This window comes from Macrobrachium nipponense, chromosome 27, assembly GCF_015104395.2.
Source record: "Macrobrachium nipponense isolate FS-2020 chromosome 27, ASM1510439v2, whole genome shotgun sequence".
NCBI lineage: Eukaryota > Metazoa > Arthropoda > Malacostraca > Decapoda > Palaemonidae > Macrobrachium > Macrobrachium nipponense.
Genome location: NC_087216.1, coordinates 32,027,132 through 32,043,906, shown reverse-complemented (window position 1 = coordinate 32,043,906; position 16,775 = coordinate 32,027,132). Strand labels below are relative to the sequence as shown.

The following is a 16,775-nucleotide window of genomic DNA, read 5'->3' as shown; positions in this document are numbered from 1 at the left end:
CAACCCAACCCTCAAGACCATCCATACATCTGCCAACCCAACCTTTAAGACCATCCACATGCCCTGCCATCCCAACCCTCAAAACCATCCACACACCTGCCAACATAACCATCAAGACCATCCACACGCATGCCAACCCAACCCTCAGGACCATCCACACATATCTCAACCAAACCCACAAGTCCCTCAAGACCTTCCACAAACCTGACAACCAAACCCTGAAGACCATCCACACACCTCCCAACCCAACCCTCAAAACCATCCACATGCCAGCCAACCCAACCCTCCGGAACCATCCACATAATGCCAAACCAAACCCTCAAAAAAACCCACACATGCAGCCAACCCCAACCCTCAAGACCATCCACATAACTGCCTACCAAACCCTCAAAACCATCCACATGCCAGCCAACCCAACCCTCAAAACCATCAAACATAAAATGCCAACCCCAACCTCAAAAAACCATCCACATGCCAGCCAACCCAACCCTCAAGACCATCCACATGCCAGCCAACCCAACCCTCAAAACCATCCACATGCCAGCCAACCCAACCCTCAAAACCATCCACATGCCAGCCAACCCAACCCTCAAGACCATCCACATGTCAGCCAACCCAACCCTCAAAACCATCCACATGCCAGCCAACTCAACCCTCAAAACCATCCACATGCCAGCCAACCCAACCCTCAAAACCATCCACATGCCAGCCAACCCAACCCTCAAAACCATCCACATGCCAGCCCAAACCCCAAAACCCTCCAAAACCATCCAACCCAATGCCCAGCCAACCAACCCGCCTCAAAACCATCCACATACAGCCAACCCAACCCTCAAAAACCATCCCACATAAAACCAGCCAACCAACCCTCCACACACATGCCAACCCAACCCTCAAGCCTACCCTCAAGACCATCCCCACAGACCTGAACCAACCCTAACCCTCAAGGATTCATCCACACACCTGAACAACCCAACCCATCACGACCATCCACATGAAGCAAACCTAACATTCAAAAAAAACCTAACCCAAGACCATCCACACAACCTGCAAAACCCAACCCTCAAGACCATCCACACACCTAAAACCCAACCCATCCAAGGACATCCACAGCCTGTCCAAACCAAAACCTTCAAAACCATCCACACAACCTGACAACCCAACCCTCAGGACCATCCACACACCTGAAAACCCAAACCCTCAAGACCATTCTACACCTGAAACAACCCAAACCCTCAGGACATCCCACACACCTGCCAACCCAACCTCAAAGAATCATCCAACACAACCTGCCAAACCCACCCTCAAGACATCCACAACCGCCAACACCCTCAAGATATCCACACAACCTGCCAAACCCAACCCTCAAGATCATCCACATGATTCCAACCCAACCTCAGATCACCACCAACTGCCCAACCCACCCTCAAGATCATCCACCCACCTGCCAACCAAACCCTCAAGGATATCCACCCAACCATGCACAACACTCAAAGATCATCCCACATGAATGCCAACCCCAACCCCAAGATTCATCCAACACCTGCCAAACCCAAACCAACAAGATCCATCCACCCACCTGCCAACCCAACCCTCAAGAACCATCCACCCCACACCTGACCAACCCAACCCTCAAGATCATCCAACCCATAACAACCCAACCTCAAGATCATCACCATCCCGGCCACCCAATCCTCAAGACCCATCCACACACCCTGACAAACAACCCTCAGGACCATCCACATCCCTGCCAACCCAACCCTCAAGACCATCCACACACCTGCCAACCCAACCCTCAAGACCATCCACACAACTGCCAACCCAACCCTCAAGACCATCCACACAACTGCCAACCCAACCCTCAAGACCATCCACACACCTGCCAACCAACCTCAAGATTCATCCACACATCTACCAACCCAACCCTCAAGACCATCCACATGCCTGCCAACATAACCATCAAGACCATCCACACACCTACCAACCCAACCATCAAGACCATCCCACATGCATGAACACCCAACCCTCAAGATCATCCACACCACCTGCCAACCCAACCCTCAGATCATCCACCACCTGCAACCCCCAACCCCTCAAGATTATCCACCCACCTGCCAACCCAAGCCTCAAGATCATCCCCACCCACCTGTCAACCCAAACCCTCTAGATCATCCACCCACCTGCAACCCCAACCCTCAAGATCATCCACATGAATGACCAACCCAACCCTCAAGATCATCCACCCACCCATGCCAAACCCAACCCTCAAGATCATCCACATGAATGCAACCCAAACCCTCAAGACCATCCACACACCTGCCAACCCAACCCTCAAGACCATCCACACACCTGCCAACCCAACCCTCAAGACCATCCACACACCTGCCAACCCAACCCTCAAGACCATCCACACAACTGCCAACCCAACCCTCAAGACCATCCACGCACCTGCCAACCAAACCCTCAGATCATCCACCCACCTGCCAACCCAACCCTCAAGATCATCCACCCACCTGCCCCCCAACCCTCAAGACCATCCACATGAATGCCAACCCAACCCTCAAGATCATCCACCCCACCTGCCACCCAACCCTCAAGATCATCCACCCACCTGCCAACCCAACCTCAAGATCATCCACCCGCCTGCCAACCCACCCTCAAGATCCCACCCCCGCCCTGCCAACCCAAACCCTCAAGATCACCACCCCGCCCCTGCCAACCCAAACCTCAAGATCATCCACATGAATGCCAACCCAACCCTCAAGTCATCCACCACCGCCAACCCAACCCTCAAGATATCCACCCACCTGCCAAACCCAACCCTTAAGATCATACCCACCCCTGCCAAAACCCAACCCTCAAGACCATCCACACACCTGCCAACCCAACCCTCAAGACCCCCAAGACCATCCACACACCTGCCAACCCAACCCTCAGGACCATCCACATGGACCCCCCTGCCAACCAACCCCTCAAGATCCTCCACCCACCTGCCAATCCCAACCCTCAAGATCTCCTACCCACCTGCCAACCCAAACCCTCAAGATCATCCACCCACCTGCCAAAACCCAACCCTCAAGATCATCCACCCACCTGCCAACCCACCCTCAAGATCCATCCACACGGCCTGCCAACCCAACCCGCAAGATCATCCACCCACCTGCAACCCAACCTCAAGATCATCCACATGGAATGCCAACCCCAACCCTCAAGTCATCCACCCACTGCCAACCCAAACCCTCAAGTTTCATCCACAACGCCTGCCAACCCAAACGTCAAGATCGCCACACCGCCTGCCCAACCCAACCCTCAAGATCATCCCACCTCCCACCTGCCAACCCCAACCCTCAAGATCATCCACCCACCTGCCCACCCCATACGCCTCCCCAAGATCCACCCACCTGCCAAAGCCCAACCCTCAAGAATCATCCACCCACCTGCCAAAACCCAACCCTCAAGATCATCCACATGAATCCCAAACCACCCTCATGATCATCCAACCCACCGCCAACCCAACCCTCAAAGATCATCCACCCACCTGCCAACCCACCCGCAAGATCATCCACTGAATGCCAACCCACCCTCAAAGATCATCCACGCCTGCCAACCCACCCTCAAGATCATTCCATACACGCCTGCCAACCCAACCCTCAAGATCATCCACCCACCTGCCAACCCAACTCAAGATCATCCACCCATGATTGCCAACCAACCCTCCCAACCCAAAATGGCATCCCCACCCAATGCCAACCCAAACCCTCAGTCATCACACTGCCAACCCCAAACCCTCAGATCAGCCACCCACACCTGCCAAACCCAACCCTCAAGATCATCCACCCACCCTGATGCCAACCCAACCCTCAAGATCCCACCCACCTGCCAACCAAACCCTCAAGATCATCCACCCCACCTCAACCCAACCCTCAGATCATCCACCCACCTGCCAACCCAACCTCAAGATCATCCACCCACATGCCAACCACCCCTCAGATCATCCCACGCCTCCAACCCAACCCTCAAGATCATCCACCCACCTGCCATCCCCAACCCTCCATTCATTCCACACCTCCAACCCAACCCTCAAAGATCATCCACCCACCTGCCAACCCAAACCCTCAAGATCACCCCCACCTGCCAACCCCCAACCCTCAAGATCATCCACCCCCTGCCAACCCAACCCTAAGAATCATCCACCCACCTGCCAACCCAACCCTCAAGATCATCCACCCATGCCTGCCACCCAAAACACCCTCAAGATCATCAGCCGAAACCCCAACTGCCAACCCAAAACCCTCAAGATCATCCACCCACCTGCCAAACCCCAACCCTCAAGATCATCCTCCCACCTGCCAACCCACCCCTCAAGATCATCCCACCAACAACGCCTGCCAACCCAACCGCAATATCATCCACCCACCTGCACAACCCAACCCTTCAAGATCATCCACCCCCATGCCAACCCAACCTCAAGATCATCCACCCCACCTGCCAACCACCCCAATCAAGATCATCCACCCACCTGCCAACCCAACCCTCAAGATCATCCACCTGCCAACAACCCTCAAGATCATCCACCCATCCCTGACCAACCCAAACCGCCCTCAAGATCATCCACCCACCTGCCAACAACCAATCAAGATCATTCACCCACCTGCAACCCAACCCTCAAGATTCATCCACACACCCTGCCAACCAACCCTCAAGATCGCCACCCATGCCAAACCCAACCCTCAAAGATCATCACCCACCTGCAAGATCCTCATCATCCACACCTGCCAACCCAACCCTCAAGATCATCCACCCACCTGCCAACCAAACCCTCAAGATCATCCACCCACTGCCACCCAAACCTCAACCACCCACCTGCCAACCCAACCCTCAAGATCATCCACACCTGCCAACCCCAAACCCTCAAGATCACCACCCACCTGCCAACCCCAAACCCCCCTTCAAAAAAAAGATCATCCACTACCAACCCTGCCACCCACCCTCAAGATCATCCCCCACCTGCCAACCCAACCCTCAAGATCCTCCACCCACCCTGCAACCCAACCCTCAAGATCACCACCTGCCAACCCAACCCCTCAAGATCATCACCCACCGCCAACCCAACCTCAAGACCATCCACATGAATCCAACCCAACCCTCAAGATCATCCACCCACCTGCCAACCCAACTCAAGATCATCCACCCACCTGAACAACCCAACCCTCAAGAACCCATCCACATCCCATGCCAACCCAACCCTCAAGATCATCCACCCACCTGCAACCAACCCTCAAGATCATTCACACCTGCCAAAACCAACCCTCAAGATCATCCACAAAATTCCAACACACTCAAAACCCAACCCTCAAAGTCATCCACCCATCTGCCAACCCAACCCTCAAGAAAATCCATCAACCCACTGCCAACCCAACCCTCAAGATATACACAACGCCTGCAAACACCAACCCTCAAGGGATCCATCCACCCAACCTTGCCAACCCAACCCTACAAGGATCCATTCCACCCAACCTGCCAAACCCAACCCAACCCTAAGGATTCCAATCCACCACCTGCCAACCAAATCCTCAAGAGCCCAATCCCAACCCCCCTTTGCAACCCAACTCAAGATCCCCAGCACCCACTCTGCCAACCCAACCCTCAAGGATCATCCACCCACCTGCCAAAACCCAAACCCAACTCAATGATCCATCCACCACCCAACCTGCCAACCCAAACCCTCAAGAGCATCCACCCAACCTGCCAACGCCAACCCTCAAGGACCATCCACCAGGTCCTAGCCAAACCCAAACCCTTTCCAACGATCCATCCAACACGCCTGCCAACCCCAACCCTCAAGGATCAATCCACCACCTGCCAACCCAACCCCCAAGATCAATCCACCCCACCTGCCAACCCAACCCTTTCAAGATCCATCCACCCACCTGCCAAACCCAACCCTCAAGGATCATCACCCACCTGCCAACCCAACCCTCAAGGACCACTCACCAAATGAATGCCTAACCACCCAACCTTTTCAAGACCATCCACACCAAACTGACCAACCCAACCCTCAAGGATCCATCAACCCACGCCCAACCCAACCTCAAGACCATCCACATTGAATGCCAACAAACCCAACCTCAACGGATCCATCCACACACCTGCCAACCCAACCCTCCCAGAATCCCATTCACCCAACTGGCCAATCCAAACTCCAAGAGAATCCACCCAACCTGCCAAACCCAACCCTCAAGATCCATCCACCCAACTGCCAACCCAACCCTCAGGACCATCCACAAGCCTGCCAACCCAACCTTCAAGACCATCCAGACACCTGCCAACCCAATCCTCAAGACCAGAAGGCAGAAGAGGGAAGGACGGGCGCTGAAATTCCTTCTGCATGAGTTTCCAGATCAAAATGAAGGGCGTGGCAAGAAATGAACGGTCATATCTCCACCCTCTGGCACATGCCATTGAAAATGATGCCTCGTCAGAATCGCTCTTCGGAAATCAGGAATCCAAGTAAAAAAAAAAAAAAAAAAAAAAAAAAGTTACAGAAAAAATAAGCTCAGGAATAAATCACAGTTTCTGGTGGCCAGTAATGAAGTCAGAGGAAAAAAGAAACCTTAACTTAATATTTGTTTGGTGTTTTTACGTTGCATGGAACCGGTGGTTATTCTGAACCACGTCGAGAGTGAACTTCTATCACCAAAAATACACATCTCTCACATCTTAATGGAATGCTCGAGAATCGAACTCGCTTCCACCGGGGTGGCAGACCAAGACCATACCGATCAAGCCACTGAAGCCCTCTTAACCTAGTGTACCGGCTACTATAAATTAATGTGACTTTATTTTCCTGTGACTTTTTTCCTGGCAAAATTTTTTCTTTTTTTTTTCCTGTGACTTTCTTACCGGCCACCTGCCAGGAATACTCTCAGCTGCGGAAAGACCTACCACTAAAGGTCAATCCTTTCATGCTCAACACGCAATGCTATTAAACTTAGCCGTGTAATTCCGTGCTTTTGGATAGGCAACTTTCGTTAAAAATGTATATTTACATTAAACAGTCAGGTCTTGACTCGACAGAAGTTGAAAGCTGAAGAAAAACAAGTAAAAAATGCGCCGAAGTTTCTACGATGCAATCAACTTTTCTATACAGCATACAATGCTGTATAAAACTCCCAGCACGGCCCATGAAACTCTCAGGCGAAACCTATGAAACTTTCAGCCATAGTCCGGTGGTAGCCTTTGTTGTATGCAGTTATAGCGGTGCCAGACGCACAATCATGGCAAAATTTAAATGAAAACTACTGAAAATAGAGGGTTGCAATTTGGTATGCTTGATGATTGAAGGGTGGGTGATCAACATACCAATTTGCAGCCCTCTAGCCCCAGTAGTTTTTTAACACTAAGGCCGGATAGAAAGTGGTGGACGAACAGACAGATGAAGTCATCCCAGTAGTTTTCTATTACAGAAAAGTAAAAGTTAAAATATGGGGACAACTTGAATTCCAATCGTCGTTTTTTATCTTCTTCAAAATCCCACTTCCAAGTTGAGGATCAGCTGGTTAAACAGAAGGTCCAGGCGTTCTATATGCAAATGAATTACCTAATGTCAACATATTGAATCTGCATTAGCCCTCGAAGAAATGGGCGCAAACTTAACGTGTTTTTCGCACAAAGTGTAAATTTCATTGACTCAAAGTTCACCGAGAATTTCTCATTAAACAAGACAACGGTAATGATGCGTCATAAACCAGTAATTACATCCGAACTTGGTGATTTACCCTGATTTCTGGTGTGAAGTCACCAATAGCACATCTAAAGTGAAAGTCGCATTTCTCTTTGTTTAAATCGGAAAGTATTACTTACGAATCTGTGCCAGAGCAGCAAATAAATGAATACACGAGTAAAAATTATCCTGACGCTCACACACACACACACACACACACACACACACACACACACACACACACACATACACACAGATATATATATATATATATATATATATATTTATATATATATATATATATATATATATATATAAATGTGTGACTGTGTGCGTGCCTGTAGGAATATATATGTAATTTATGGAGAGAGAGAGAGAGAGAGAGAGAGAGAGAGAGAGAGAGAGAGAAAATGCGTTGCTGAGTATGGTCGTGATATGAAAATAAATTACAAATATGAGCATATAATCTTATAAGAGTGTGTATACACGTAAGCAAATGCGATGCGTGACAAACACAAATGTGTGAAACATATGTACCCGTTGAGAGAGAGAGAGAGAGAGAGAGAGAGAGAGAGAGAGAGAGACTCACGGCTAATATTGCTGGAGAGCATCTCCAACGTCCAATCTCGAGAATTTCATCCACGAGACAATATTGAAGAAGTACTTAAATTAAAAAAGTTAAGTAAAAAAACTAATTCATAAAACGCCAGTATGCTTTTTTCTTTTACTGTAATTCCCAAATCAGTTTCTTTGGCATCGTATAGATACTGATAGCGGAACATTCTTTATTCGCCGAAATTTCTTAACACAAGCAAAAGTGGAATGGGCACCAAAGAGAACAAATAAAAAAACGCTCCGAAGTCTCTTCGGCGCATTCAAGTTTTCTGTACAGCGTATAATCAAGACCACCAAAAATAGATTAACCTTTCGGCGGTCTCGGTATAATGCCTTATGAGCCGCGGCCCACGAAACATTAACCACGGACCGGTGGTGGCATGTCCTAGTCGTTGCCAAGTGCACGATTATGACTAAATTTAACCTTAAATAAAATAAAAACTACTCAGGCTAGATGGTTCCAATTTGGTATGTTTGATGAGTGGAAGATGGATGATCAACATAACAATTTGCAGGCCTCTAGCATCAGTCGCTTTTAAGATCTGAGGGCGGATAGAAAAGTGGGAACGGACGGAGGACAAAAGCCATCAATATTTTTTTTTTTTTTTTTGTTTTTTTTTTTTTTTTTTTTTTCAGGAAACTACAAACGGAGATGAACTGCAACCCTCAGGGTCACCCAGGGGAAATGACTGCCACACAATCTAGTATTTCATGTCAACGTATATCAATGTACTCAAATATATGCACTGGATAAAACCTCATACTGCATATTACAGTAAATATGTGAAAGTAAGGATTTCACAAAATCCTTAGGGCATATGTGAAATGAGCAATTCGCTAAGGAACATTTGATCCCCCTCCGGGGCTAATATAAATACGGCGAAACTGTGATTCATCTACACTGATTAACCGTATGTAGTACTAACCACTGCGGGTCAAATGTGTTTTGCCGTGTTTATTACTAACCCCTGGGGTACCAAATACACTTAGGGTCATCTGATCCCTCAGGGTCTATAGTAGATTCACATCAACCGTGCATTTGATGTCTAGGTTAGTCCCTCAGGAGACGTGGAACATACATCCTGCCTATGTGAACTCTCTCGAGAGACAGAGAGTTTCCAGCCCTGTCATTGGCTTATCAACAGCCAATCAGGAGCGTCGTAAGGACGGGCCTAGACATTAGATGCACGGGTGATGTCAATCTATTATAGTATTAAACATGGCAAAGCAGTGGAGATGAATCAATGTTTCGCCGTGTAGTACTAGTCACCGGGAATCAAATGTTCCTAAGCGAATTGGTCACTTCACATATTCCTCACAGATTTCATAAAATCCCTGATTTCACATATTTACTGTAACAGATACACTGAATGCAGACCTTAAGTGCATGATTAGTTTGTTACTTTACAAGCCTGTAATTCACTGTACCACAATTCTGAGTTTATGGGAGAGACGGTAATGTAGCTTCCTGGGAAAAGAATCTTTCTCTCTACAGCGTAAGACAATATGAACAGGACCCAGAACTGCGCAGAAAATAAAAAAAATCAGCCCAAGCCAACACAAACGCAAAATGTTTCCTATCATAAGTCATGTCAGATTGGGATATATCCTTGGTATTACCATTGCTTACCGTTGGCCGAGTTTTGAAATCTCCAGTCACTTTTTATGTTGTTATTACAATTATCATTTTCATAATGAGCTCTCTGGCATGCACCACACGCGCTGGAACCTGGAGCTGCTGTCTCCCCTGACCTCCCATTCCCCACCTACCCCGCCCTCACCCGGGGCGGACAAACCGGTTTGCAGGGGGTGGTTGGGTGTGTCATGTCTCCCCTACTGTCACCCGAGGAGGACGAACGAGATCAGATCTTCTCGGATTTTATTATAATAGATTATTACTGCAGTAGTAACACCCTTTAAAAATATTTTGGAGGAATTTGTGGCTCTACTTGTATTGTTATTCTATTCTATTTATTTTTCAATCTTGTTATTTATTGAGCGATGTTGAGAAGCTCCTTCCGTCGCTCTTTCCTTGTGAACCCGCTGCACAACTTTCAAGATTTGAACCGATCTTTTCAAGGACTTTCATCATCATTATTATTATTATTATTATTATTATTATTATTATTATTATTGACATAGCTAAATAAATGCTTACAAACTAAGGGGACACTTTGGGGATTGGCTCCAGACGCTTTATCCACGGCAACACAGACACAAAACTTAAAATTTGTTACTTTGAATTAAGTTAAGGTCTTTCGCTCCCCAACATTTCAGTGAGGACTGCGGGTTCTCATATAAGTTACCCCAAGGGCTAAGGGCAGTTGAAAGGATGAGAAATGCAGAGCAAGAGCGAAGCTAAAAACTTTATAGAGGGGAAGAGGAAGCATTGTGCTTTGTGGGGTTAGGTCACGCGGAGAGAAAGAAGAGAGCAGGTCGGCCAAAAGACTGAGTCATTCATTCTGAAGAGTTAGGAGGAACAGAATCGAATACAGAATTTATGCCAAAGGCATGGTACTTGGAACTACGAGGTCATTCAGCGCTGAAACGGAAATTGACTGTAAGGAGGTATGAAAGGTGTAACAGGAGGAAAACTCGCTGTTAAACTATGAAACAATTGTTAGGAAAGGGTGGAAAGTCCGATGGAAGAAAGAAAAAATGAATGGGGTTACAATAGAAGGAATGATATAGAGGTTGCAGTTAGGAGCCGAAGGGACGCTGCAAAAACCCCTGAGTAATGCCTATTGTGCATCACGTGAGGTATACTGACGGCACTTCCCCCCTACATAGGGCGACAGGAAGAAGGGAGTGAAAGAAACCAAGAAAGTGCTGTGTAGGTGTATTGGAACAATAGCACTGATACAGGAGAGGGTGAGCAAGGCAGAATTAAGTCGTGGACTTTGTAGGTCGCTGACCCGCATTTCATGAGCCACTTTTCCTGCTGAAGTTTGCTACAAACCGGCTTTCAGCAAAGTGATGGAGCATCCGAGCAGTATTCCCTGCTGTCTGATTATTACGTTCATTCATACCCTTCCAAGTAAGAATACCTAATGGAAAGCAAATATGGATTTTTTATACGCACACAGCGCGCACACATATATGTATATGTGTGTATATATATATATATATATATATATATATATATATATATAATTTTTATCACATCACCGTGATTCATATACATGCCCAATTAAGCAACAAACGTCCTTTAATATCCAATCGCTCTACTTCGGAATTAATATATTTTCATATGTGTTAACCGAAGGGGGAAGATTTTTTTAGCTGGTAAGATTTCGTGCCCTTGTGGATTCGAACCAGCGGACAGAGACGAAATCAGAACTTCAGTGACGTTATCTCCTCCGTCTGCTGATTCGAATCCACGGGAGGACGAAATATTATTAGCAAAAAAATTCCCCTACGTTTAACATCTATGAAAATATATTAATTCCGAGGTAGAGCGCCCATTGGGTATTAAAGGACATATGTAGCTTAAGCTTAATCTATATATATATATATATATATATATATATATATATATGCATATATATATACATATATATATATACATATATAACATATATATATTTCATATATATATATATATATATATATATATATATATATATATATATATATATAGAAGGATCCACAGTAATACTCGTGTTTATCAAGACGAAATATATTTGTAGAAGTATTTACAAAGCTTGAGTTTCATTTGTTTACATCTATTTCTATTTCTTCACCATTGCTGTGTTCTCTCATTTAGTTTAGTGATCAAGTTCACAGAAGGATGGACGAAAGGTCAAATTTGTCAATATTTCTATAAATATATTTGTTCTTGATAAACAAGAGCATTGCAGTGGATCCTTCTATTGATAACTGAGAAGCACGATACGGTGTTTTCATGTTTCATATATAATATATTAGATATATTATATATATATATATATATATATATATATATAGATATACATATTATATATATATATACATATATATATATATATATAATATATATAATATATATACTATATATATATATAGTTATTAAATATATATATATATCATAGATATATTTATATATATATATATATATATATATTTATATAACATAGATTCATATATATATATACGTATATATATTGTATATATATATATAATATATATATATATATATATAGATATATATATATATATCCTGTCTGTCGTCGGATGTTGGGCTGCAGCATAGCTTCACGTCCAGTTTCAGTAACAATTCAGATTTTGATATCAGAAGCACGTCTTAATACATACCATAGTCGACGAAATACTACATGACTCGTGAACCATCACAGCAGATGCAAAAACATTGCAAACGACCGAAAAATATAATATTTCAATGATGGAAATATGACACTAAATAAGAACATCAGCAAAACACGATCGACTGAGGGGGCGATGCAGATACAAACGTGAGTGTATAGAACATCTGCACAGAATACATCGTGCAGAACCGAATTCTATCGCTTGCATAGTTCACAGTGCATTCTACTAAATCAGAAAGCTTCGCAGGATGAAAAGATGCGACCCGGTTAGGCGCTGAGGTTGACCGGCCTTCGTTTTGGTTGATTAGAGATACAGAAAATGCCAAGGGCGCCTGCGACGGGACTATTCAAATCTCAATCGACAGCAACGGAGCTCAGGGATTCAGCCAAGGCAGCCTCCAAGCCCCGATGATAAATAAGACTTGACTGAACATAGAATTGAATATAGAATTTAAAAGCCTAAGGCCAAGCGCCGGGACCTACGAGGTCATTCAGCTCTGAAATGGAAATTGACAGTAAAATGTTTGAAAGGTGTAACAGGAGGAAAACCTCAAAGCAGTTGCACTATGAAACAAATGTTAGGAGAGGGTGGAAAGTCAGATAGAAGAAAGAGAAATTGAAGGGAGGTACAGTAAAAGGAATGAAAGTGGTTTTAGCTAGGGCCCGAAGGCTGCAAAGAACCTTAAGTAATGCCTACAGTGCATGGCATGAGGTCCATGAAGGCACTACCCACCCTACGGGTAATAAGACTTCACGCTCAGAGCACAAAAACTGCTGATCAAATGCAAGACAGCGATCTTAAAGTATGAGCCTGAATGACGGCAAAGAGCAGTCGTGCATTAACAACATAAGATAAATGTACAGAAATCTGGCTGTGGAATGTATGGTGCACCTAATGCCCCTAACAGGATCGTGTGGAAAGAAATGCAATCCTTAGGAGAACAGTATGTGATAGCGCTAGCTCATCTCAAGACACTGCAAATAAACCTTCTATATACGCCCAAGTAGCAGTTATGTTATGGAAGTACAGGGAGTTTGTCCAACCGTTCTGCAATTACAGGCGGGGGACACACACAAACAACAAACATTTTCGTTTGCAACCAATTATACAAACACAGAACATCACAATTAGCTCACAATACGCACGAGTTCGGCAAGTAGCACTTCCCCAAGCGCCTGGTCTCGTCTGGCCGAAATGTGCACTGCCCGTTTGTACACATAGGTATATGTTATTTACTGGTTAGCTTATTCCTGGATCTTTATATATATATATATATATATATATATATATATATATATATATATATATATATATATATATATATAGATATATATATATATATATATATATATATATATATATTATATACATATATATATTATATATATACATATATATAAATAAATATAACAAATAAATATATATATATATATATATATATATATATATATATATATACGGTTCTCCTAAAGATTGCACGAAGGATATCTCGAAGCCAACTCCATCTTTTATGTAAAAAAAATAAAAGTAAGTAGTGGTTAGATGAATTTCTCGCAAACGAAATTTTTTTTAGACGTTTATCTTGTAAGTAAAGTTTCTGGTTGTTCTTGTGTTATCTCACGTTGTCACGGATGTTTCTGTTGTCAGCGAATGAGGACCTTCGTGTCACTTGAACCCAGAGGAGGTGCGGTAGATACAAAAGAGCCAGGTCGACTGACTTCGCTTCAATTTCTCTCCACGCGTCATCTTTTATAGACAGACGCCAAAAAAAAATTCACACAAACACACTCACGTGCATATATTGGTGTAGATATATATAATATATGTATATATAACCATATTTACATAAATATTAACATTATACATACGTATATATTTTTATTTTATACATCAAATATATATTTATACTATTGTATTTATGTATACGGTATATAAAATTGTTATATATTTAGCTATATATATATATATATATATATATATATATATTTATATTTTATATTTATATATATATATATATATATATATATTCTATTATATATATATGTATATTTTATATATTATATTATATATATAGTAATATATATATAGATTATATATATTTATACACACATATATATATATATATATATATATATATATACATATATATACTATATACATATATATATACATATATATATATATATATATATATATATATATATATATATATATATATATATATATGGGTGTGTGTGCGTTTGCGTCTGACTATAAAAGATCACGAGTGCAAAGAAATTGCAACGAAGACAGTGGACTTGGCGCATTTGTATTTACTACACCACCTTCTCTCGGGTCAAGTTTGTTTGTTTGTTTGTATGTTGTTTTTACGTTGCATAGAACCAGTGGTTATTCAGCAACGGGACCAACGGCTTTACGTGACTTCCGAACCACGTTGACAGTGAACCTCTATCACCAAAAATACACATCTCTTACCCGTCAATGGAATGCCCGAGAATCGAACTCGCGGCAACCGAGGTAGCAGGCCTAGACCATACAGATCACGCTACTGAGGCGCTACGAATGTGTCGATATGACTAAAAAACAATAAAAAAAAAAATTTATTCTCATTTAGCTAAGATGAACAACAAGTACAAAATAAGCCGAAGAAACAATCGAGTTTTCTGTACAGCGTATAATCAAGGCCATCGAAAATAGATCTATCTTCAGGTGGTCTCGGTATAATGCCGCATGAGCCGCGGCCCATGAAACTCTCAGCCGGCCGTGGTGGCCTGTGTTGCGTTGCCAGAAGCACGAGCATCGCTAACTTTATTCTTAGATAAAATAAAAAAATTAATGAGGCTAGAGGGCTGCAATTTTGTATATTTGATGATTGGTGGGTGGATGATCAACATACCAATTTGCAGCCGTCTAGCCTCAGTAGTTTTTAAGATCTGAGGGAGTATAGAATAACTGTGGACGGATAGACAGAGCCATCGCAATAGTCTACTTCTACAGAAAACTAAAAATAAATAAACAAATAAATAAACTAAAAAACAGCTTCCAGGAGAAAGAGTAAAAGCAAATTTCAAGGAAAATTCAATAACCTGAGACTACATCAGCATTTGACGAGCCAAAAATACCAAGGTCAGTGCGGTGCCCGAGTAAAATAAAAACCGTTTTCTTTTTATCGATATACGACTGGTAAACCCAAAACAGAATACATAAGCGTAATGAGCGTAAACCCTACATATATTTTGTTTATAATTTTCATTTATTTCAGAGAACGGCCGCAAAATTATGGAAGAAATCACTATGATTCGGAACGTCAGAACAAAAATTCTTTCACAAATTTGACACAAATCATAACAAGAAAATATGAAGAAAAAAATCATACAGGAAATTTATCGCACTTACTCATATTACACACACACACACAAACACACACACGAAAAGTGCACTTAAAACTAATTCTCTCTCTCTCTTCTCTCTCTCTCTCACACACACACATACACACATATATACGTACGTTATATTTATATATATAACATTACATCAGATACAATATTTATGTAATATATTATATATATATATATATATATATATATATCATACATATATATATTGCTATATATATATATATATATATATATATATATATATAATAATGTATGTATAATGTATATGAGAGAGAGAGAGAGAGAGAGAGAGAGAGAGAGAGAGAGAGAGAGTCAAAGTCAAAGTCAAAGTCAAAAACCTTTATTCCATTATAAAATGGTTATTCTGCTACATTACAATATAAATTATTTACATAAAATTCACAATAATTGGATTGTAAAATTTTAGGATATATATACATTCAAGTAAAATTTAAGAAGTATTGCTTAAGTTTCCTTTTGAATAACTCAGAACTAACATCTATACATTTTCTTAATTCCAGAGGTAGTTTATTCCAGCAAGCTGGGCCCCTTATTGCCATCGAGCGTGAACCCAAATCTGTTCGATAGCTGTCTTCATATATAGATTTTCATTCTGTCTTGTTAATGCATTCCTACAATTACCAACTGTAGGAAATGTGTATAGCCAGTTGGGATATTCTTTTCTCAAACTTTTAAAAACAAAAACACAAACATCGTACATACACTTTTCTTTT

At 42.9% G+C, this 16,775-nt stretch overlaps 5 protein-coding genes across 8 annotated transcripts in view; 4 read left to right on the top strand and 1 right to left on the bottom strand.

Moving 5' to 3' along the window:
* LOC135200999 (kelch-like protein 17) overlaps nucleotides 1-16,775 on the bottom strand; it is a 148,790-nt gene that overhangs the window by 107,921 nt on the left and 24,094 nt on the right. The gene's annotated exons all lie outside the window — the stretch shown is intronic.
* LOC135200662 (uncharacterized histidine-rich protein DDB_G0274557-like) lies at nucleotides 1,380-2,015 on the top strand. Its single transcript, XM_064229269.1, has one exon. The coding sequence runs from the start codon at nucleotides 1,380-1,382 to the stop codon at nucleotides 2,013-2,015; it is 636 nt and encodes a 211-aa protein (XP_064085339.1).
* LOC135200661 (uncharacterized) lies at nucleotides 2,214-3,569 on the top strand. The gene has a single exon (XM_064229268.1). It carries the CDS (start codon nucleotides 2,214-2,216, stop codon nucleotides 3,567-3,569), a length of 1,356 nt encoding a protein of 451 aa, XP_064085338.1.
* On the top strand, nucleotides 3,744-5,132 carry LOC135200660 (uncharacterized). The gene has a single exon (XM_064229267.1). The coding sequence runs from the start codon at nucleotides 3,744-3,746 to the stop codon at nucleotides 5,130-5,132; it is 1,389 nt and encodes a 462-aa protein (XP_064085337.1).
* LOC135200659 (uncharacterized) lies at nucleotides 5,129-6,001 on the top strand. The gene has a single exon (XM_064229265.1). The coding sequence runs from the start codon at nucleotides 5,129-5,131 to the stop codon at nucleotides 5,999-6,001; it is 873 nt and encodes a 290-aa protein (XP_064085335.1).